Source organism: Rousettus aegyptiacus, unplaced genomic scaffold (assembly GCF_014176215.1).
Source record: "Rousettus aegyptiacus isolate mRouAeg1 unplaced genomic scaffold, mRouAeg1.p scaffold_m13_p_2, whole genome shotgun sequence".
Lineage (NCBI taxonomy): Eukaryota > Metazoa > Chordata > Mammalia > Chiroptera > Pteropodidae > Rousettus > Rousettus aegyptiacus.
The window spans coordinates 155,975,312-156,000,205 of record NW_023416295.1 but is presented as its reverse complement, the minus strand read 5'-3'; the positions used below and the strand labels follow the sequence as shown (position 1 = coordinate 156,000,205).

The 24,894-nt window shown below is 39.8% G+C and overlaps 1 protein-coding gene across 2 annotated transcripts; it reads left to right on the top strand.

Annotated features, from left to right (window-relative positions):
* Window positions 1–3,648: 3,648 nt before the first annotated feature.
* On the top strand, window positions 3,649–12,418 carry C1S (complement C1s). 2 transcript variants are annotated; one of them, XM_016162915.2, is made up of 12 exons: window positions 3,649–3,841; window positions 4,790–4,868; window positions 5,109–5,316; window positions 5,516–5,693; window positions 6,567–6,692; window positions 7,134–7,333; window positions 7,544–7,697; window positions 8,062–8,177; window positions 8,586–8,664; window positions 9,233–9,361; window positions 10,068–10,142; window positions 11,211–12,418. In XM_016162915.2, exons 1-12 carry the CDS (start codon window positions 3,664–3,666, stop codon window positions 12,008–12,010), a joined length of 2,322 nt encoding a protein of 773 aa, XP_016018401.2. In that variant the 5' UTR covers window positions 3,649–3,663; the 3' UTR covers window positions 12,011–12,418. The 2 variants fall into 2 exon arrangements, with proteins under 2 accessions (XP_016018401.2, XP_016018402.2); XM_016162916.2 differs by having other exon boundaries at window positions 3,678–3,841; window positions 4,703–4,868.
* Window positions 12,419–24,894: the final 12,476 nt, after the last annotated feature.

Sequence of the window (24,894 nt, the reverse complement as noted above, 5' to 3'; positions counted from 1 at the left end):
AAAGCGAAGTATAAAACAGGCTTTATTAGGGTCTGCGGGTGAGGTTCTCCGGCCCCGAGAAAAGGGGCCGGAGAAGTCGCACATGTCTGGGGTATAGGCACAGTTTTTAAAGGTTTTGGCCCAGGATGTCAGTGGGGTTACAGGGTGGGGACTTTTCTGTTTGGCTGATGTCAGGATGTCGCCTGGGAAGTCTCTGCTGTAACTTTGGTCATGAGCCGTTGGGCATCTTAGGTATTGAGCCACCTTCCGCCTGGTGTAATGGCGCCCATGAGCAACCGAACAGCTACTTCCTCTGTCTTGGCCTTATTGCTAATAAAGAGAATATTTTGGCCTCCATTTGCTGCTTTTGTTTTATTTCTCGGTTTCTCTAGAACTTGGAATGGGAAGAGGGATGCTGTTATTCGGCCCCCTCAGAGACCCTAATGTTATGAATTGATAGTTATGACTTTGAGGAACACTAATGATTACTTTTTAAATGTCTTATTCAATTCATACTTATATATATGTGTGTGTTAATTACATTCAATATTAACATGTAAAGTTCTAATTTCTGCTTTGTATATCAGCATTGTCACATCAGCTGGGGTTCAGTTGACCTTGAAGGTGACAATGAGCACCATAATTTTTATGAATCCACACAATACTGAGCAGATTATGTAACACAGCCCCTGCTCTTTCAAGGCTGTCACTTGTTGAACTTAAACAAAACGCCGGCTAGATATACCTCCAACAAAAAGGGTTTATTCAGGAAAAAAGAGAGAATTGCAACCTGGAACAGGCAGCCATGGCAAGCTATGTCTGAGTTCACTAGGACAAAGAAGAGGAAGAAATTCTTTCTTAGAGGGAAAGAGAAAGTTAGGAGCGTTGTTACAAACAGAATTCTTCCTGCAGGGTGTGAGAGCTCCCCCTACAGGCCCTCTAGATTCCGATCTTGGTTGAGGTCTTGATTAATTTTTTTTTGCACACTCTAAGAGGTCTTGGCTGGAGTTTTTGCTGAACTGAGAAAGGAGGCGGAGCCCAGAGATGCCATTCCATGTATGATTTGTTGTCTCTTTGAGATTTAGAGAGGAAAATGAAATATTTCACATGGCAAATCAAAGAAAAGACAAAACACACATGAGGGTAAGAGAGTCATTAACTTTTCTTGCAAGTGTTGAATTCAGAAAGAAAAGAAGAAACCCTGGACAATTTGATAAGATGTTCTTTTTTTTTTTTTTTTTTTTTTTTTTTTTTTTTTTGCTGTATGCTGACGCATGCTCTGAAGCTCTTGAGGAGAACAAAATGCTGCTGCTGCTGCTGTTGGTATTTGGAAGCGAAGTTACTTTTGTTTATTAAGGGCTTACTGAGTACCAGATATATGTTGAATGCTTGCTTACCATACATTTTTCCATTTAATCATGGCCACAATAGGCTCTGACAATAACTGTGTCTGAGGTAGGTGATATTATTCCCATTTTACACATGATGAAGCTGGAGCTCAGAAAGGTTAAGTAACTTTTCCTGGGCCACACAGCTAAATGCAGCTAGTAAATGGCCTGAACTCATCTTCGCTCATTTATTCAATCAATCATTTTTCAGGTACTCCCTGAGCATGTTTCATTAGCCATTGTTCTTGCTTATAAGCGAGAGAAATTTTGGTAGATTTTAGCAGAAGAGGAATTTATTAAAGGGATTCTGGATTGCTCACAGAAATGCCAGGAAAATTGGAGAGCCACATGTGGAAGCTTTATTGTAGAAATAATGGTCAGAATATGGCTGCCTCTGCTGCCACTGCCTTTGCCATATTCTAGACATTTTTACCTTGTGATGCTCATGCACTGGGGGCTGGATGCTGGATGCTGGATGCTGCTTGCAAACACTGCCTCCTCCTCAATCTTGCTGCAGCCACCACTATCCCCAGAGATACCATTATCCCTGCTTCTTCTACTCTGAATTCGAAGCCTAGGCTGATGCGTCTGATGAATGGAGCATGAGTGCATGGGCTGCTCCAGCTGCTAGAGTGGTAAAGGACAAACTTCCTGCACTTGCATTTTTCTCTCTTGAGGAAGTCTCTAAGTGTGGTAAAGACATTCAAATGCTGGGCAGCCAAAAGAGCAAAAAATGATCATCTTTCCATCTACTGTATGAATGACACTGCTAGACATGGTGGAAATACAAAGGTAAATCAGGCCCAGAACTTGCCCCCAGAGACCCAGTAGGCTCATAATTCTCTTCCTTTTAACGTTTACATTTATTTGGTACCATAGTTTGCGAAAGCTCTTAAACTTTCATTGTTTCATCATATCCTTCTGACAGCCGTTGTAAGGTAGGCAAAACTGATATTACCTCTATTTTATACTCGAAGAAGCTAAGAAGTTAGGTGATGAGCCCAAGGTCTCATTGCCGGTGAGTGTTAGGGATAGGACTTGGAACTGTCCTCTGACTCCAGGCCCAGTGCTGAGTCTACTAGAAATAGTACATATGCACAAATATCATGCTTCATGGGTTCCGAGGCTCATGATTTCCCCTCACATTTTAACACTTCTAAAATTAGGATGCATCTTATAATCAACTGCATACCATAGTTTAATTGGCAGCTTGCTTATTCCTAGCAGTAGGTAAAATAAGGGAGCATCTTCAGTTGATGAAGCTGTAGATTCGTTGGAACACGGTGACTAAAATGGGGGTAGAAAGTGATAACAGGCATGAAGGGGAGCTGGGAGATCCTGGAAGGCTTTGTGGAGGAGCTGTGGGAGCCCACCATCCCTTCAGCCCTTATCTGCAGCTCTAAATTCCAAGAAGCTCTGAAAATAAAGTGTTGCTTTTTTTTTTTTTTTTTTTCCAAGTTTGGCGCCAACACTCATTTGGCAGCAAAACCTGACCTGAACTGATGTGAAGTAATTTATAATTATAAGCAATTTATAAATTATATAATTATAACTAAATTATAATTTCAGTTATTCTACTTACTGTGAAGATTAATCTGTTTAGCTGCAGAAATATTAATGTTTGATAATAATGTGTTATTCTAGCCTCTGGTAGGGAGGGAGAAAGGAAAGTGTTATCTGATATTGGGTCCATGCACTGCACTGTCTTTCTAAAATCTGTAAAATTCTGAATTTTGGAACATATATGGACCTAAAGGTAAGGATGAGGGACTCTGGATTGCAGCTGAACTGGGCCTTGCGTGGTGGATAGAATTTAGATGTTTGGAGATCTGGAAGGGCTTTTAGGAGGAGGAAAAAACATCATTTCACACCAGCTTGGGTCTAGGTAGAAGTCATTACCCAACCATTAAATTTGCTTTAACAGCAGAGAAGACCTGCATTTTTGATAACTATTCTCCTTTAATTCATGATTCATATACAACTGGAGGGTTGGACTTTCTGGGTTTGGGTTTTTCCCCACAGTATTCATCTCCTCCCTCTTTTTTCCACAAATCACCTGACTTCCCCGAAAACTCTGTAACACACCCTTTGGCTGAAAAAGGGCGTTAGGCAATCAGTGAAATTCCTCATTCCTCCTTTCTCCCGCTCTAGCCCCAGATAGAGGAGTCTCAGGCCTAAGAGAAGTGTGCAGTTCTTGTTTCAAAAGCAGAGGGAGCTCCAAGATCAAGGCTGAGTTATCCTTTCCCTATGTTGTGGTCTCCCAGCCCCCTCTTGTTTAGATTAGGGAATTTCAGACATGCACACTGGGGTAGAAAATCGTATGAACAGAACCAGGACAGGGAGGCTGGCGGAGTGTCCTGCAGAGGGAGCGTCCAAACCCTGTGCTTCTCTCCCTGAGAGTCGGCAGGGTCGCCCAGCATGCCCACTGGCAGGAGAGAGGGGACTGACACACTTGCTCCCATCAGCTTCTGAAGGTAAAACCTTAAAAAATGAAGAGCAGAGCTTTGATGGAGGAAAAAAAGAAAGGCAGAAAACTTCACATATGAAGGTTTCGGGCAAAGATGGAGGGCTGGAAAGAGCAGAAGAAAAACAAGGCAAAATATAGACAACATATTTCTCTTAGGTTGACCTCATCCACCCTCACGTCGCCCTGCTATCTACCACTGTTTTCAGGGTTAGAAACATTCGATAAGACTATTTTAGGAACTGTGGGAAGAGCGCTTGTCTTTCTAGTAAAGAGGGAAAAGGACCTGGAAATTAATGTAGAAAATTGAGGGAATACTTTTGCTTTCCTTTTACATTTCTTGTCATTCAGCTGCCCCATTCCTCCTTCCCCACCCAACCCTGTCTCAGACCTCTTCTTCCAAGGTCACTGCTCTCCTCTAGTGAAAGAAACGCATTGCTCCATCAATGGTCATTCGGAGCATCCATGGAAATGTCTGCAACAATAAGCATAGTGAAGAGAGCTGGTTGGGAGCAATACGGGGCATTGTCAAAGGAGGAGGGGGAAATATCCTGGATGGATGGTCATGATGGGCAAAGGCTCCTGAGATCGTGGGTGGAAATGAGGATGTTGTTCTGTGAGGACAGGAGAGAGACCGATAGAGTGGGGGGGAGGGTGGAAGGGTGGGGGTGAGGAGGAAGAACGGAGGAGGAAGAAAACTGGGAGAAAGTTTTCTTTTGCAGAAAAAGTGAGATAAGATCCAGAGAAGCAATGGGAGAGGGATAAAAAAACTTAATTGAAGTAGGACCAGGAAGGGTGCGAGTGGATTGATGTCATATGGCAGTGACTCTCGACATGGCTCTATTTAACATGTGTGTTATTCTTATGAAAGTGACACTGAACCCCTGGTGACCCTCTACCACCAAAGCTGGTGCCTATGTTTGTTAGACAAATATAGCCTGGCCTACCACCCCTTTAGCTCCAAAGTCCAGAAGTGCAGAGAGCCAGGACCAAGACATGTACTGCTCACCAGGGATGGACAAATTGTCAGCGATGTGGTAAGTGATCATGAGTCTATAGAGATGTTCAGGGGCTCCATTCTCTTCATCTCCTTAAGAAAACGACTCAGATCTGAAGCTTGGGTTTTGGTTTGACCTAGGTCTTTTTGCCTTACTCTAACTTAAAATTTCCCTCCATGAGCTATTGCGCTTCTCCCTGTGACAAATGCTTGAGCTTGGCATTGGTTTGCTGGTACCTGTGTCACTCACCTCTCCATATGCTTTTTTTTTTTTTTCCAGGTACATCATCCTTTTTTACCTTTTGGCATGGGTTTATGCTGAGCCCACTATGTATGGGGAGATCCTGTCCCCTAACTATCCTCAGGCATACCCCAATGAGGTAGAGAAATCTTGGGATATAGATGTTCCTGAAGGGTATGGGATCCACCTCTACTTCACCCACCTGGACATAGAGCTGTCAGAGAACTGCGCATATGACTCAGTGCAGGTATGTTATAATGAGCACATACAGGATAAGGCTGGGGTGGTTACATGAGAAAAATGTTAGAAGGGAGTGCCACAGGCATACAGTGAACTAGAGTCAAATAGTCCTAAGGTGCTATGTGTTCGATTTTCCCTGTTTCTTTTTTTTTTCCTGACTTCCATATCAAAATACTTCCTTTTCCTCACTTCTTTTTGACTCTTAGATAATGTCAGGAGGCCTTGAAGAAGGGAAAATCTGTGGACAGAGGACCAGCAAGAATCCCAACTCCCCAATTGTGGAAGAGTTCCACATCCCATACAATAAACTCCAGGTGATCTTTAAGTCAGACTTCTCCAATGAAGAGCGTTTCACTGGGTTTGCTGCATATTATGTTGCTGAAGGTAAGGCTCACCCTTCTCTATGTAACTTACTGATCCAGCTAAAAAATTAGAAGCAGGACAAACATTGATTGAGCAATGCAGTGAATGAGGATTCTGTTTATAACTCTTATGAAGTGTTGACTTGGCTTGGATCCCTCCATGAATTGCCTTTGTGAAATTCAAACACACGATCATATCTTAGTGGTGATGATAATAATGGTGACAGTAGATAACGAATAGTAATTTATTGAGAACCACTATGAAGTGGACATGATATCAGGAATTTTACCTATATTAATTTAATCTTTACTTCAACTTTTCAAGGTAGATATTGTTATCTTCATTTAAAGATAAGGAAAGTGAGGACTAAGAAAGCTAAAAAATTTGCCAAGACTCACACAAGGAATATATGGTATTCAAACTCATTCAATAAATGGCAAACAAACCTTCAAATTCGGTGTGCTTTTCTACCTATCTCCAGGTTAAAAGAAATTTAGAACATCCCATAAAGCCCAACTATTGTTTAGATTTGACAGAAGTGCCAATATCATATAAAGTAATAAGTGTACTAATTGTTCCTTCTTGTAGAAGACATAGCATCATGTTTAGCTTGCAGACTGTTTTCTTTGGAGCTGAAATGCTCTGTTTGTAAGAAAGGTCAAGGGTCTCTGGCATTGAGAGCTTCTTTAGAGTTGTGCAATGGTAGAGCACTTCTTTGGAACCACATTTCAGGAGAGCAATACAGAATAACACCATCACAAAATGTGATTCATGGAAGGTCTTTAAGCAACAGGACTTTCTTACTTTTCCTTGCTTTTGTAGTTTTGAGTTTAAACTCATTCTTCATTCCAGGTCTTTCTCCTTGACCTTAATCATTCTGTATTTTTTTTGTAGATATAAATGAGTGCACAGACTTTGAAGATACCCCTTGTAGCCACTTCTGCAACAACTTCATTGGTGGTTACTTCTGCTCCTGCCCTCCAGAATACTTTCTCTATGACGATATGAAAAACTGTGGAGGTGAGCTTGGCATCAAGAGAGGTTCATGGTCCCTAGGATTTGGAATGGCTTAAGGCTTCAGTAAAGGCTTTATCTACGCTTCCAATTTGATTAGCCTCAGCCTTGATTTGTCATCTATTTTTAGTTACCTATAAGCTGAGTGGGAGCCACAAAAGTGAGGAAGACAAAGTTACAGGGACAAGTTAATTAATTGGAGAAGAGAGATAGATGCCTATGAAGAGTCCACTTGGAGTGCCTCATAACTATGAAAGAATCTATCATAAACAGTGTGATGGAAACCCAATAAGCATTGGAGATCTTCACTAATATATACTGGGTGTGTAATTGCTATATATGGACTCCAGATGGGGACCGTCAGTTTATAAGAGAAGTCTAGAATAGGGCAGGATCTTCTTTGCTTGAACCTATATTTGATTCCCCTTTTCTCTTTTTCTCTCTTAGTCAATTGCAGTGGGAATGTTTTCACTGCACTGATTGGGGAGATCGCAAGTCCCAATTATCCTGATCCCTACCCAGAGAACTCAAGGTGTGACTATCAGATCTTGTTGGAGGAAGGGTTCCAAGTGGTGGTGACTGTGCGAAGAGAAGATTTTGATGTGGAACCAGCTGATTCTGAGGGCAACTGTGCTGACAGTTTAGTTGTGCGTGATGGATGATTAGTTTTCCTCCCAACTCACACACAGAGATTTCCCCTTGAAGACAAATTATTTTTCCTTCTCTCCCTTCTATTCTTTTCTCCCCCTTTGTCTTATTTTATATGATTTTTGTTTATCTCCCTTACTTTTATCCTATTTTACCTCTTTATTTTAGTTCTTTTTCTCTTCTGATTTCCTTATTTTGTGTCCTTTCAGTTTGTTACAAGAGACCAGCAATTTGGTCCTTACTGTGGTAATGGATTCCCTGGGCCACTAAATATTGAAACCAAGAGTAATGCTCTTAACATCATCTTCCAAACTGACCAATTAGGGCAAAGGAAAGGCTGGAAACTTCGTTATCATGGAGATCGTGAGTAATCTAAAAGTTACTCTTTGGTTGGTGGTAACAAAGTCCTGGACAGTGTAAAATCAAAACAGGTAGACTGTTGTATGGAAAGGTCTCCTGAGACACTCCCCTTCCTCAGCAAGATCTAAGCCTGTCAGTGGTTGCTAGAAATGCCTCAATGTCTAGGAATACTTGAAGGGACCTGTGAGTGTAGACAACTTGGGGGTGGTTAGTTAGTAATGCCATATTGTTTTAGACAACTCCATATTGAAATGTTAGGAGTCAGGGTCAAGGATGACTGAATGACTATATAAAGTGTGAAGATGATGTAAATAGAACAGAGATTATTCACCTATTTGGTTAATATTTTCCTCCTATATTTTTAAAGCAATACCCTGTCCTAAAAGAGTCTCTGCCAATTCTGTTTGGGAGCCTGAGAAGGCAAAATATGTGTTCAAAGATGTGGTGAAGATAAACTGCCTTGAGGGGTTTGAAGTTGTACAGGTAAAGTACTATCATGGGCCTCTCCCTAATCTCTAGGTCAGGATGAGCATACTGGAATTGTCCAATTGTTTACTGAATGACCTTGTTTGAGCAAGTTATAACACCTTCTCTATTAACAGAACAGCTCAGGATCTTTAGTCTTTCCTTGTGAGTCATGGAGTTCCTTGGCTAGCTTGGCATTCTCTTTCTGCCTACAGTTTTCCTGGGGGGAAGGGAAGCTGATATACTGGCACGAAGTTGTCTTTTAGCCCCAACTTCTGGGTGCTTTGGGTCATTCTGCTAAGATGGCCCCAAGATTTTTGTGGTGAGGGTTCCTCCTTGATCCAAGGCCAGAAATTGATTCTGTTTTTTATTTTGATACTCTGTATCCCTCCTTATAAATTAATGGTGATGTCTATCATTCTCCAGGGGAGTGTTGGCTCAACATCTTTCTATTCTGTTTGTCAAAGCAATGGAAAGTGGAGTAATTCCAAATTGGAATGTCAACGTATGTATCTCTGTAAAATGGGACCCTTTTATTTTTTCCCCTTCCAAAGGGAATTGAAAGATTAACAAATTAGGATTCAAATGCATGGTTCCTCTTAAGCTTTTAAGAGTGGGTTCGGTTTTTGAAGGGAAGCCAGTCATGGAGACCCAGCCCCAATCTGGTCCCAGGCCAACTAAGCAGGAATCTGGCCCCAGGCCAGCCAAGCCGGTTTCTTCCAAAGAAAGGGGCTGTGGGATTGGTAGAGTTAATGGCACCATATAGGTCCATTCTTGGCTTCTGCAGGGGCTTTCACGAACCACTGAGAAGCAGGTTTCTCCTTGTAGCTTTCAAGGGGCTATCTGAATTGGTAGGACTCAGTGGGCTGGGGAATTGAGTGATGTCAGTTGGACAATATGACTACAGAGAGGTTGGCGTGATGAGAATTTTTCCAGGTGTGCTAATTGACGTGGGAGTGGGGGTGGTTAAGAGTGAAGAAATTGGCTGGGAAGTTGTAACTGGCCTAAGGACCAATGACGTCCTAGAAGGAAGTGGTTATCCTGACCATCGTTCTTCTGTCTTCCTTTTGTAGCTGTGGACTGTGGCTCTCCTGAACCCATTCCGCATGGTAAATTTGAAGACCCAGAACATACTTTATTTGGTTCTGTCACCCACTACAGTTGTGATGAGCCATATTACTACATGCAAGATGAAGAAAGTGGTAGGTTTCTTTGACTAGAGAAAAGAAGAGAAAGGGTGAGAGTGTTGGAAAGTGGATAGCACAACCTTTCTGGGTTGGAGAGCGTTTGGAGAAGAATGAAGAAGATGAGATGGACTTTGTTCATCCTCTCAGCTTAGTTTAAACATATAGTTTCCATATGGGGCAAAGTGAGTTCTATAGGATCATTCACAGTGAATCAAAGAGGTTACCTAGCTCAGTTTTACAATTATGGCAGGAATTTCCCCCCAAACACCCATTTTCATGTGGTTATTCAGCATTCGATCAGTTATTCAATATAGAACCACGGGAGTAATGCTTCCAGCTCCAAGTCACCATACTATGATGACTGGCTTTCTTGATGGAGGTGCCTTGGGAGTGTTAGATAAAGGACTGGATGAGATACAATATGTCCTACTTCATTGCTTTTTAAATTTAATTTTAATTAATTAATTTTATTTTCCCTCTCGAAGCACTTTCCAAGTGTTTATCATAACCCTCTTCCTTCTGCTTCGGAGACTATTTTTTTCCCTCCAAAGACAGGATAAGAGGACAGAGCGATGGTTTGGAAGATGGTCTCAAGGTTCTTTTCTAATTGATTTGACCTGATCTGCTCTTCAAATCTCAGAGTAGCTGAGGTTCTGAATGAAAGGGAGGAATGGAAAAAAGAAGATGGTGACTGTATCCTATGTCTCTTGTGCTATTCCAGCGGAGTATCACTGCACTGGAAACGGGAGCTGGGTGAATGGATTGCTGGGCACAGAGCTGCCAAGATGTATCCCAGGTAATTAGGGCTCAGGCTTGAGTAGAGACGATAGCCACAGGTACAAGCGAGTGGGGTCACCTTCTGAAAATGGCTATAATCCTTTTGGGAAAGAACTTAGCAATCTAGGCCTGCCAGAGTCTAGTTCAGTGAGGTGGAGACAATAAAATGTAGGGTTGCAGACAGATCAGAGTTGAGTACAAGAAGACTCTTAAGCAAAGCCAGGATAATAATGATCCTAGTAGTAAGAACAGTGTTACTGAGAGCTATGGACTGAGCTAATTACTTGCATTTATTATCTCATTGACGTCCTTGCAACAACCCTATGAGTTAGATATTATTAGTCTCGTGTTACAGATGAGTGAATTGCATACAAGTTCACATACAAGAGTTAGTACACACAAGATTTAGTAAGGGGCAAGAGTAGTTGTTAAACTCAGATCCGTCTGTGTCCAAAGCCTATTATGCTCAACTCAGTCCATTCAGGCTGAGTAGCAAGGACTTTAGGTAAGCCAACTTCATCTGAAATAAAATTCAGTTTTAGTTATACTGGGTAATAGCAATGTGATCTGAACCTGGAACCAGTCAATGAGGAGTGAGATGAAAGATGAAAGAAGAGAATTCTCTCTCTGCCCTACTTCCATAGATTACTAGGAAGGACTCAGATGCAATTAGGACTTCAGTAAAGAAGACAATATGCATTTGATCTGGGCCTCAGAAGAAGGAAGGTTGTCTTACCCCCATCTGTATGAGGAAAGAGTTTCCCAGCTTGGTTCCCCATGTGCCGAGTCTGGAGTGAGGTGTGAGTCAAGCTGTCCACAGTGTGAGGCACTAATAATTCACACGCTGCCTCATTTTACCCAGTCTTTCCCACAAGCCTGCTTGTGGCATGGCAACATGGGATGTTTAATCATTAGGTAAGTTCAGGATGAGTCAGATATCGAGATGGTTGGTTGGCCAAATACAGAGTTGGCAATATTATGCCAGAGAATTCTAAAGCTTGGCAGGTTTTTGAGTGTTTGGAGGATTTGCAGGAGGCCAGCAATCTGTTTCCTGCTCCTTCCCCATCTTGTTCTTGTTCCTTCCTAGTCTGTGGCACTCCCAATAAGGTCTTTGAAGGAAAGCAGAGGATATTTGGAGGAATCCCTGCAGATATTCAAAGCTTCCCCTGGCAAGTCTTCTTTTCGAGCCCACGGGCTGGCGGGGCTCTCATTGATGAGTACTGGGTTCTGACAGCTGCTCACGTTGTGGAGGCAAATCAGAACCCAGTAATGTATGCTGGGTCCGCCTCATTGACTGCTGCAAAACTGGAAAATGCCCAGATGCTCATTACTGATCGTGTGTTTATTCATCCGGGTTGGGAAATCCTAGAGGACCCAGAAACACGGACAAATTTTGACAACGACATTGCACTGGTGCGGCTGAAAGATCCAGTGAAAATGGGACTCACTGTCTCCCCTATTTGCCTGCCAGGTGCCTCCTCAGAATACCGCCCCTCGGTGGGAAGCCTGGGAATGATCTCAGGATGGGGCAGAACAGAAAAAAGAGATCATGTAATAATGCTCAGAGGGGCAAGGATACCTATAGCTCCCTTGCTAAAGTGCCAAGAGGTGAAGGGAAAAAATCCGAAAGTGAATGTAAATACCTATGTTTTCACGGATAACATGATTTGTGCTGGAGGACAGAAGGGTGTTGACAGCTGTGAAGGAGACAGTGGTGGGGCCCTTGCTGTACAGGACCCCCACGAAAAGAACCCCAAATTCTATGTAGCTGGTCTGGTGTCCTGGGGCCCTCAGTGTGGGACCTATGGGATATACACACTAGTGAAGAACTATATTGACTGGATAATGAAGACTATGCAGGAAAACAGCACCCCTAGTATGGACTAATGCATGTGTATACCTAGCGTCTCCAAGGGCTAGGATCAATCTGTTGCTTTCTGTTCCTCACTGTATTCTCATTATTTCATCATAACTGATGAAAGATATGGGAGTATGATTTAAATAGAACTTGGTTGTTGGGATATATGGCTGGAGGTAGTATTTGATCATAACATTGTGTTGGTCATTCAATGTGGTCTGAATTTGTGGATAACATGGGAAGGGCTCCACTATCTTTCGCTATTTCAGAGGGAGCCCGTTTTCATGATGATTACCTGGTGTTACAGTTCTGACTCTGAAACTCACTGTTGGGCATACCCTTCATTTTTTGTTTCCCCTTTACCTGTTCCAAGTTCCACTTACTTTATCATTCTCAATGTCAATTATCTACTTGTAATAAAGCATGTTTATAACCTAGTTCTGGCTGGCTTGTCTTATTCTACATCAAGACCTCAGCACCATAGAAGGAGAGTGTGGTGAAAATTCAGGCAACTAGTAGCTGATATTTAATTGTCATGAAAATAGGGAATTCAACTTTTCTCCTCTCTGCCAGTTAAAATTTACTGAATATTGTGGATTAGCATGTATACCACCAACACAAGCTACCGTATTCAGGTTTTGAAAAACTCATTAAACATAACCAAACCTCTTTGAGAAGTCCACATACGACAGTTGAAATGGGCTGTTTAAAATCTTTAATGATAAAGATTTGAGGTATAAATTGTTTCAATATGTCTTCTGAATATTAAATTTCCTTTAGTGCTCACTTGTGTAATACAATATTATGACTTAATAAAAAAGAAGAACAAAAGAAGTTTGTTCTTCTGGTGGTTTTGGTCAATTTTTTAGTTAAGCAACAATATCTTCTCTGGATTGAACTCTGAACCAAGATGTTATAGCTGAAAGTCTCGGTGAGGATGGACCCAAAGGTTCTCCCTTCTATTTTCTTTTCAAGGGGATGGAACACCCACCCACCAACAAAACTCTTTCTCCCCTAAAATGATTAGTGATGAAAAATAACCACACAATAGAGACTAGTATTTTTTTAAACTGAGGATAGGAAAGCTATCTTAGGGTGGCTAAGCTAACAGTGTGTCTTATGAAAGCTGTAGAATGAGAGTAAGAGTTCTAGTGGACTCTGGTCTGTTTGATGTAATCCATGGCTTTCAGGAGAGAAATTTTCACCAGAAGCCAAAAAGGGCCTTTTCACCAGAAGCCAAAAAAGGCCTTTGATCTTCCATAGACCAAAAGGTCTAAATTCAGCAGTTGACCTTAGACTGGAGCTAAACACATGATGAAGTAACCAGAATTTTAATCAAAGAATCCAAAGAACCAAAGGGGAATTACAACAGGGAACTTCTGGAAGGATTGTGTCAAGTCAACCAAGCAACATAAAGCCATTTACATTATTTCTTAACTGTGTAGCTTGTAACCACCTTCCCTTGCCTGCCCGTCATTACATGTGCAATGTAATTGACAGTGTACCCTGGACTACAGTATTTTGGGTGGAGGAAGGGGGATTTCTCTAAAGAAAAAAAAGAATAGAAAATATTAAGATTAAGAAACATGTTTGTGATGTAGAATTTTTCTTCTTTTTTTATAGTTGGAGTAATAGAAAAAAATTGACCTGGACTATGATAAGTAACAGAAAAAAAAAAAAAAAGTCTATCCCTGCCAGAGAGAGTCTTTAGTCTATTTGAATTTTGTTCCTGATGATAGGTTGAGGTGTTTTTGAGAAAATCCCCTCATTGTTGTTGCCTTGTACAGTGGAATAGGTATGGTTCTTGCATTGTCTTTTTTTGCACCACAATATCATTTCCTTGGCTGGAAGGGTAGATGACAGGGAGGGATTCTGCATGAATCATCATCAGAGACTTTCAGAGTTGGGAAGGGCTCATCATCAAGGTCTAGAAAATCATCATGCCTTAAAGTGTATCAGTCATACTGCTTTGCAAGTCACTTGGGAACAATATGACTTCTGCTTCACCTGAAACTCAGGAAGGGACTTAAATTTTAAAGAAGTGAATTGTCACATTTCTTTGGTCAGAAGAAAATAGACTGGTGGGTCAGCTCCTCAAGACAGGGAAAGAAGGAGGTGCCCAGGGGCCAAGAGAACTTGATGAGAAGGAACCCAGTTCGAGTTGCACTAGGTCATATATAACAAGAGACAAGGACCCAGAAATCCCACTTCTGAGTATTTACTTTTGTAAATACTACTTCAAAGGGATATGTGTGTCCATATGTTTATTGCAGCATTATTTACAATAGCCAAGATATGGAAGCAACTTGGGTGTCCATCAATGAATGAATGGATAAAGAAGAGGTGGTGCATATGCACAATGAAATATTATTTAGCTATTAAAAAAATGAAATCTTGCCATCTGCAACAACATGAATGGTTCTAGAGGGTATTGCACTGAGTAGAGTAAGCCAGACAGAGAAAGACAAATGTCATATGAGTTCACTTCTATGTGGAATCTAGAGAACAGGATAAACAATAAACAAAACAGAAACAAGCTCATAGAAACGGAGAGCATTTGATGGTTGCTAGATGGAGTGGGGAGGTTGGAGGGATGGGTAAAAGGGGGAGGGAATTAAGAGGTACAAACTGGTAGTTACAAAGTAGTCATGGGGATGTAGAGAGTTTAGTATGGGAATATAGTCAATAGTATTATAATAACAATGTATGGTGTCATTACTTTATAAGTTGTATAAATGTCTAATCACTATGTTGTATATCTGAAACTAATATAATATTGCATGTCAACTGTAATTAAAAAAATAATAGAAAAAAACTGGACTAGCCCAGAAGGGGCTAGAGGAATTTTGGGACTCTCTAAAGTTGATTTTATTGTGATTCCTAGAATCGGAAATATAGTCCATGAAAATATGTCTTTACACTTTCTGCATATCTGTTGTTTTTTAAATTAAAAACATTAGAAAATTCTTTTTCAGCTCTATTGAGATATAAATGACAAATAAAACTACAATATGATAATTTGATGTACATATATATTGTGAAAGGATTCTTTTCATCAAGTTAGTTAACACAGACAACATCTGACATATTTACCTTTAAAATTTCTTGGGGGGATGAGATTATTTAATTTCTATTCTTATAGCAAATTTTAATTATACAATTTAGCATTACCAACTATGGTCACCATGTTATACATTGTATCCTCAGACCTTATTCATCTTCTAACTGAAAATTTATATCTTTTTACCAAACTCTCCCTGTCAACCCCTCTCTTTCTGAGTTTGACTTAAAAAAAAAAAAAGATTCTACATAGTGATACCATGCAGTATTTGCCTTTCTCTGGCTGCCTTATTTCATTTAGCATAATGCCCTCAAGATTCATCCATGTTGTCACAAATGACAGGATTTTATTTTTTAAGACTGAATAATATTCCATTATACATCACATATCATAAAATAAGATATATAATTTATATATGCATATAAATGTATATAAATCATATTTTATTGATACATTCACCTCTTGACAGACACTTAGGTTGTTTTTATACTTTGGCTATTGTAAATAATGCTGCATTGCACATGGGAATACATTGGATATATACCCAGAAGTGGGATCACTGGATCATATGATAGTTTTATTTTTGGTTTCTTGAGAAACTACCATACTGTCTTCAATAGTGGCTGTACCAGCTTTCATTCCCAACAACAGTGTATAAGGGTTCTCTTTTTTCCACATCCTTGCCAGGATTTATCGTTCTTTCTTTCCTTCTTTCTTTCCGTAGGGGAGGAGGGAGGAAGGGAAGGGAAGGGAGGGAAGAAGGGAAGGAATGAAGGAAGGAAGGAAGGAAGGAATGAAGTAAGGACGGACAGGACTGCAGGCAGAGGGAGGGAGTGGAGGGTAGGGAGGGAGGGCGGGAGGGAGGTGCGGGATGGAGTGAGGGATTTGTTGGTTTCTTTCGGTTGGCTTTCTTTTCGTTCTTTGCTTTCGGTCTTTATCTTGTTCTTTCTCTTTCTTTTCTTTCTTTCGTCTTTTCTTTCTTTGTCTTCTTTCTTTCGTTCTTTCTTTATTTCTTTCTTTTCTTTCTTTTCTTCTTCTTGTTTCTTGTTCTTTCTTGTTGCTTATGTTCTTTTCTGCTTTGGTTCTTTTATCTTCTTGTTTCTTTCTTAGTTTCTTTTTCTCTTTCTTTTCCTCTTACTTTCTTTCTTCTTTCTTTTTTATTTCTTTCTTAATTACTTCCTTCCTTCATTCCTTTCTTTTTCTTTTTTCTTTTCTTTCTTTCTTTTTTCTTTCTTTCTTCTTTCTCCTTTTTGATATTAGCCATCCTAACAGATGTGAGGTAATATTTCGTTGTGTTTCGACTTGCATCTTTCTGATGATTAGTGAGTCTGAGTACCTTATCGTGTAACTGTTGGCCATTTGTATGTCTTCTTTGGAAAAATGTCTATTCAGATTCTTCGCCCATTTTAAATTACGCTATTTCCTTTCTCATTCTTGAGTTGTATTAGGTCCTTGTGTATTTTGGATATAACCCCTTACTAGATATGTGGTCTGCAAGTATTTTCTCCCGTCTGGTAGGTTGCCTTTTAATTTGGTTGATAATTTCCTTTGCTGAACAGAAGTTTTTAGTTTAATGTAGTTTCACTTGTTTATTTTTTGCTTTTGTTGTCTTTGCTTTTGGTGTCAGGTCTTACATTCATGTCTTTAAGATTAAAAACTTTTTAAAGTTCATTTTTGTGTGTGGTCTAAGACAGGGGTCTAGTTTAATTTTTTTTTTTTACATGTGGCAATCTAGTTTTTTCAACACCATCAGTAGAATAGATTATCTTTTCCCCATTGCATACATTTGGCTCCTTTCTTACATATTAATTGACCATATATGTGTGGGTTTATTTTTGGGCTCTCTATTCTGTTTCATTAATCTATGTGTCTATTTTTATGCCAATACCATACTGTTTTGATTATTATAGTTTTGTATTATATTTTGAAATTAAGAAGCATGATACCTTTAGCTTTGTTCTGTTTTAAGATTGCTTTGGTTATTCAGGGTCTTTTGTGATTTATACAAGTCTTAGGGTTATTTTTTTATTTTTGTGGAAAATGCCATTGGAATTTCTATAGGGATTGCTCTGAATCTATAGATAGCTTTGGGAGACATGGACATTTTACAATATTAATTCTTCCAATCTGTGGGCATGGAATAACTTTCCATTAATTCGTGTCTCCATTATTTTCTTTTGTCAGTGTTTAAATTTTTCAGTGTGTAGATCTTTTACCTTCTTGGTTAAATTTATTTTTAAGTATTTTATTCTTTTCGATGCTACTATAAATGGAGTTGTTATTTTAATTTCTCTTTCTGATAGTTTGTTGTTAGTGGATAGAAACAAAACTGATTTTTGTACATTGACTTTGTATCCTTAGGGTTTTCCATATATAATATCATGTCATCCTGGAGAGAGACAATTTTACTTCTTTTTGATATGGATGCCTTTTACTTTTTCTTACCTAATTGCTCTGGCTTTGACTTCTAGTACTATGCTAAATAAAATTGGTGAGAGTAGGCATCCTGTCTTATTCCTGATCTTAGAGGAAAAAGTTTCAGCTTTTCACTGTTTAGTATGATGTTAGCTGTGGACTTGTCATATATGGCCTTTGTTAGGTTGAGGTACATTAACTCTACACCCAGTTTGTTGAGTTTTTATCATAAAAGGATGTTGAATTTTGTCAAATGCTTTTTCTGCATATATTGAGATAATTGTATGATTTTTATCTTTCATTATGTTAATGTGGTGTATCACATTGATTGGGTATTGAGCCATCCTTGCAGCCCTGTGATAAATCCTACTTAATGATGATGTATGATTCTTTTAATATACTGTTGAATATAGCTTGCTAATATTTTGTTGAAAAATTATTTTCCATCTGTATTCATTGAGAATATTGACTTGTAATTTTCTTTTCTTGTAGTGTCTTTATCTGGCTATGATATCAGAGAAATTCTGACCTCGTAAAATGAGTTTAGAAGTGTTCTCTCTTCTTCTATTTTTGTAGGAGTTTGAAGAGAATTGGCACTAATCTTCTCTAAATGTTTAGTAGAACTCACCAGTGAAGGCATCTGGTCCTGAACTTTTGTTTGTTGAGAGGTTTGTTTAGATTTTCTTTTTCTTCATGATTCAGTTTTGGTAGGTTGTATGTTTGTAGAAATTTATCTATTTCTTCTTAGGTTGTCCGATTTGTTGGCATATAATTGTTTATATTAGTCTTTTATGATTACATTTGTGTGGTATTGTAATGTCTCCTCTTTTACTTACAATTTTATTCATGAGTCCTTTCTCTTTTTTATTGGTAAGTCTAGTTAAAGGTTTGTTTATTTTGTCTATTTTTTTAAAAAAGCTCTTACTTCAATTGATCTTTTCTATTGCTTTTTAGTCTCTATTTCATTTATTTCTGCTCTAATCTTTGTTATTTCCTTCTTTCTACTAACTTTGGGCTTAGTTTATTCTTCCTATTCTAGTTCCTTGAGGTGTAAAGTTAGGTTGTTTATTTGATATTTTTCTTTTTCTTTTCTTTTATTATTATTTATGCTTACAGCACCTGGTCTTCCTAGGTGGTCTTCCATCCAAGTACTAACCAGGCTAGACGCTGCTTAGCTTCCAAGATCAGACATCGAACTTATTCAGGGTGGCATGGCCATAGACTATGGACTGTAGCTCCAGTGGGGTGCCAACCCAAGACTCTCTGCTTGTAAAGATGTGCTAACCACTACACTATGGAACCACGTCTTTTTTCTTGTTTCTTAATGTATGTATTTGTCACTACAAACTTCTCTTTTGGAAGGACTGCTTTCGCTGCATCCCATAAGTTTTGGTATGTTGTCTTTCCATTTTCATCTGTCTCAAGATGTATTTTTGATTTCTCTTTTCATTTCTTCTTTGGCCCATTGTTTCTTCAGGAAGATGTTTCCTTATTGATTTTCTGTCTGGATAATCTATCTGTTTTTGAAAGTGGGGTAGAGAAAACTAATCTTGATCAAATGTACAAACTTGACCAATATTTTTTAAATAATGATTAAAAATATTTTTCTTTTGAAATATAGATTCAAGGAAATTACAAAGATAGTACAGAGTAGGCCTGTGCACTCTTCACCAGTTTCCTATAATGGTTACAGTCTATGTAAGTATAATATGATATCAAAAGCAAAAAATGTATATTGGGACAATGTAGGCAGATAGTTTCATGTCATTTTATCAGCCCTTGGATTGAGCAATGTCAAAGTCATTGGCAATCCAGAAAAGCACAGTTCAGTGAAATGATAGGGGCAAAAACCAGACTGGAATTGGAAAGAGTGGAAGGAGAGGAACTGGAGAAAGTGTAATCAATTATTTTAAGGAGTTTGCTGCAAAAGAAATAAGACAAGCTGTTGGAGGAACTGGAGTCAATAGAAAAAAATTTAAGACTACAGAAATAAAAACATGTCTTTATGTTGATGAGAATTACATAATAAAGAAAATGATGATGGTGGGTGAAAGTTGGGGAGAGATGGAATCCGCCTGGAAACAGAAGTAGGTTGTCTATGGTAACAGGCAGGCAGGCGGAGTATAGGATGCTGATATTTCAGTAAATGTGGTGGTAGAAATGTGTAGAAGTTCTCTTCTAATTCTTTATTTGCTTTGGTGAAATAGAACATAGGTCATTAGCTAAGAGTGTGGATGAAAAAGGATTGAGGGGGGTTAGGAGAGAGAAGGAATTAAATATTCATCAAGGAAAGAGGGATAAAGAACAGATCAGGGAATTTTGATTGCCTGGGAAGATTAATGGTCCACTCGAGACTCATGACCATGAATTAAAAGTGAGACAGTTGACTTTTTTGCATTAAGTTTGCTGCCAGAACACAGGTGTCATGAAAACCACCACTAAATCAAAGCCAAAATGGGAAAGGAAAAGACTCATATCAACATCGCTGTCATTGGACGTGTCGATTCCAGCAAGTCCACCACAACTGGCCATCTGATCTACAAATGTGGTGGGACAGACAAAAGAATCATCAAAAAAATTTGAGAAGGAGGCTGCTGAGATGGGAAAAGGCTCCTTCAGGTATGCTTGGGTCTTGGATAAGTTGAAAGCTGAAAATGAGTGTGGAATCACCACTAATATCTTCCTGTGGAAATTCAAGACCAGCAAGTATCATGTAATGATCACCGATACCCCAGGACACAGAGACTTTATAAAAAATGTGATTACAGGTACATCACAAGCTTACTCTACTGTCTTGACTGTTGCTGCTGGTGTTGGGGAGGAAGGTATCTCCAAGAATGGGCAGACCCATGAGGATGCCCTTATGCACTGGTGTGAAACAACTAATTGTTAGTGTTAACAAGATGTATTCCACCGAGCTGCCTTATGGCCAGGAGAGATATGAGGAAATTGTTAAGGACAAGTGTAAGCCCCCATCCTCAAGTGATCCCTTCCATTTCTGTCTGGTGATTGACAGGCCCTTCAACCTTTAGATATAGGTCAGCCTTATGAGTTGCCTTCTATCTGTTTGCACCGAAGGATAAAAAATGATAGTGAGAATAGCACAGGATGCCAAAAGGGGAATGACCAATAAAGATTGAAAAGGGCTCGGGGCTACTTAAGACAAACTGAGACAAGTTCATAAATTTCTGCAAAGAAATCCACTTTATAATAAATTGTGTCATGAGTAATGACCTCCCCTCACCTAATATATTCTTCATTTTAGTTATTACGTTCTTTATTTCTGACTGCATTTTTATTTTTAAAATAATTTTTATTTTTCAACTGCAGTTGGCATATAATATTATTCTAACTACTTTTAAAAATGTTTTCTACCTCTTTTTTTATGTTTACTGTCTTTTTGTTGAAATTCTTACTGAGTTCATCTACTCTTCCCCTAAGTTCATTGAGCATCCTTATGACCAGTGTTTTGAACTCTGTATCTGTTAGATTGTTTGCCTCCATTTTGTTTAGTTCTTTTTCTGGAGTTTTGTCTTGTTCTTTCATTTGGGCATTTGTGACAAGTTTCTTTGTCTTCTCATTTTGGTGGCTTCCCTATGTTTGTTTCTATGTATTAGATAGATCTGATATATCTCCTAGTCTTGGCAGGGTAGCCTAATGTAGTAGGTATCCTGTGGGGCCCAGTGGCCTAGGTCAGATGACCTAGATGCTCTAGGGGTGTCCCTTGTGTGTTGTGTGTGTCCTCCTGTTGTAGTTGAGCCTTGATTGCTATTGGCATGTCAGTGGGTGGACTATCCCTCAGGATGACTGGCTGTGGGGAATGGTTGTGACTATAGTCGATGAGTTGTTGTATGGGGGCTCTGGCGTCTGCTGAGTTCACTGTTTGGGTGTGTTGTTTGTGGAGCTAATTGGGTGGTGCTCTGGTGTGGTCTGAAGCCACGTATGTTAGTTCTGGGGCCTCTTGGAAGGGACACCGGTGCAGGTCCAGGTCAACAACTGCCTGTGCCTAGCCCAGGGTCACCTGGTAGGATCTACAAAGTGATCTGCGGTTCACAGTTGCCTGAGCTGGGCTTGGAGGCACCCGGGAGAGGCTATGCTGCAAACCAAGGCCAGCTGTCACTAGTGCTGAGCTGGGGGCTGCTTAGCAAGAGGTACAGGGCACATTGAGGCCTGCTGCTGATTGTTTGGGGTTCGTGGACCTTTTAGAGGTTTTAGAGAAGTCTACAGCATGGGCCAAGGCCAGTCACTTGTGAGTAACGGTCACTGAAAAAGGTGCGCTAATTGGGCGGGGCGGGTCCTCAGGGAATCCCCAAGGTGAGTGAATTTGATGGGGACTAGATTTGGCATCCATCTGTGCCTGCAGGCTGGGTTGGGAGAGGGACAAGAACAGGCAAAGAATAATAATGCCCATCTGCCAGCTCTCTGGGGAGAGGGCTCAACAAAGGAAACCTTGCTTCTCCAGCCCCCGCTTTGAAGTCAGACATTTCAGTTCCTTGTCTCTAGTGCTTTTCTAGCTGCAGCCCAGCGCTGGAGTTTAGATTGTGTCTGTCAGTAAGTCCCTGCATGGGCCCTCTAAGAGGGATGTCTGGGACTCTTGCAGCCTTCCATCTCAACTGGACAGAATCCTTGCTGATTATCACAGCTGGATGTTGTGGGGACTCTTCTTTCTGGCACAGGTGGTTAGGGCTGGGGAGCCTGGTGTGGGGCTTGCTTCTTAGGCGATACCTCCACAGCCAAGCCACACGTAAGTATGGGACCAGCCCATTTAGCATCTCATACCAGCCTTGTTGTGGCTTCTTCTTTGTATCTTTGGTTATAAGAGTTCTGTTCAGCTAGTCTTCAGGTGGTTCTCAAGGGTGATCGTTCTATAATTTAGTTGTAATTTTGATGTGACCATAGGAGGAGGTGAGTATGGTGTTTACATACTCCACCGTCTTGACTAGAAGTTCTTATCCTCAGTCTTCATCTTGACTCATAAGCAACATTTACCAGATCAATCAATTGATCACTCTTTCGCCTTGATGCAATTTCTTTCCTTGGCTTCTGAAATTCTGAACTCTCTATGTCTTCCTCTTACCTCAGTGGTCACTGTCTTAATCAGCTCAGGCTGCTATAATGGCTGTGTGGTTTAAATAATAGACATTTATTTCTCACAGTTCTGGAAGCTGGGAAGTCTAAGATAAAGGTGCCAACAGATTTGGTTCTTGGTGAGGTCCCTTTCTCTGGCTTGCAGAAAGCCACCTCACTATGTGCTCACATGGCCTTTCCTTGGTGCATATGTATGGAGAGAGATCTTCCTTTTCTTATGAGGGCACTAATCACATCATGAGGGTCCCACCCTCATGACCTCATCTAAATCTAATTACTTCCTATAGACCTTCGCCTCCAAATACTCTCATGCTGGGAGTTAGGACACCAATGAATGAATTTCAATAGGACACAAACATTCATTCCATAACAGTCACTATTTCCAAGCCTCTTTTGCTGTTTTTTTCTATTTTTCCAGATTTTTTAATACTGGCAGTCCTCAGGGGATGGTCCTTGGTTCTTTTTTCTATTCATCTTCATTCTTTTGGTGGCCTCATTTAAGCTGTGGTTTAAACATCCAGTGATTGGTATGACTATTGATGACTGAAATTTATAGTTTTAGCTTAGATTTCTCCCCTCAACTCCAAATTTATACATCAAATAACCTATTTGGCATCTCTCCTTGACATATATTTGATGTTTTGAACACACAGAATACCTATAACAATTGTTTTAATGTCCCAGTCTGCTAAATCTTACATCTATGTCGGTTTGGGTTTTGATAGATTTTTCTCCTCATTACGGATTATACTTTCCTGCTTCTTTTTGTGCCTCATATTCTTTGATTGGCTGCCAGACTTTGTGAATTTTATCTTGTTGGGTGTTGGATATTTTTGTAATTCTATAAATATTCTTGAGTGTTGTTCTGGGACTCAAGTTACTTAGAAACAGTTTGGTCCTTCAGGGTCTTGCTTTTTAATATATGTTACATGGGACAAAAGCAGCATTTAACATAGGGTGAATTGTTCTATACTACTGAGGCAAGAGCCTTCTGAATGTCTTATCTAATGCCCCATGAATTCTGAGGTTTTCCAGTCTGGTTGGTGGGATTGGGCACTATCCTCAGCCCTGGTGATTGCTGGAGACTGTTCTCTTTAATCATCTTATGCAGCTTTACTCTCCATCCTTGAGTCATTTTCTCACACTTAGGTGAATACTTGAGGAATCTCTTGCAGATCTCTGGAGTTCTCTATGTGTGGTTTCTCCTCTCTGATACTCGCTCCCATGAGCTCGAGTGGCTTTTGTCTCCCTGCCCTTTTGGTTCTGTCTCCTCAATTCAGGGAGTCAATCGAGCCCTACCTGAGTTTCTCCTTTCAGCTTGTCAGTTTGGAAACCCTCTTAAGGCAGTAAGCTGGGGCAATCGTAGGGTTGTCTCTCAGTGATCATTGTTCTTTGTTACCTGAAGTACAATGTTTTGAAAACTATCGTTTTATATATTTGATGTTTTTGTTGTTGCCGTTTGCTTGTTTCAGAAGGGAGGGTAAATCTGATCCCTTTTACTCCATCTTGGCCCTAATCTACTAGGCATTTGAGATTAATGTGTCCAAAACAGAACTCCTCACATTTTTCATCAAACCTCTTGTAATCTTTTTCATCTAGTTGACTTATCTGTTTTTCTCATCCTGCTTCCTCCAATATTTGCTCCATCAGGGACTCTTTTGGCTCTTCCTTCAAATTTTATCCATAATATGACCACTACGCATCACCTTCACTGCTACCACCTGGTCTGAGCTACCATTACATCTTACCTGGATTACCGTAATTGCCTCCTAACTGGTCGCCTTTATGCTCTTTTCCACGTATATTCTGATCTCAATTCAGCAGCCAGAGCGAGCCTTTCATATTGCTCTGCGCTGGCTGCCCTTGCAATTTTTTAATGAATCAAGCCTGTTCTTGCCTCAGGGCCTTTGCCCTGGCTGTTCTGTCTTCCTGGAATGCTTATTTCCTAGATGTCTGAGTATTCAATTTTCTTTAGTCTTTGTTAAATGTCAGTCTTCTCAATGAGATGATTCCTTTAAACATTTTTTAATTAAAAATGTTATAACGGAGCTCTATTTTTTTTTAGAAGATAAAACATCTACATGGCTCAAAAATTGAAAGAGAAAAAGGGTGTAAGAGTATATAGTGACAACTTTTCTTCTCACTCCTGTTCTCCCTCCAGAGACTACAGCTGTTTATTATATCTCCTTCCCGTGATATTTTACTCATATAAAAACAATATATACCCACTCTTTTTTAATACGAATGGTAGTATTTTATACACACTTTTCTGCTTCTTACTTTTTTTCATTTGTCAGTCTTAGAAATTGACTGGCTACAATGTATTCCACTATTTGGATATTTCATAAC

What these genes read in the sequence shown, in the direction of transcription:
- C1S (XM_016162915.2), top strand. Translation starts at nt 3,664, where the DNA reads ATGCACACTGGGGTAGAAAATCGTATGAACAGAACCAGGACAGGGAGG. An exon ending in ACTTCGTTATCATGGAGATC is followed by an intron (nt 7,698 to 8,061) that starts GTGAGTAATCTA and finishes ATATTTTTAAAG; the next exon opens with CAATACCCTGTCCTAAAAGA. An exon ending in CATGCAAGATGAAGAAAGTG is followed by an intron (nt 9,362 to 10,067) that starts GTAGGTTTCTTT and finishes GTGCTATTCCAG; the next exon opens with CGGAGTATCACTGCACTGGA.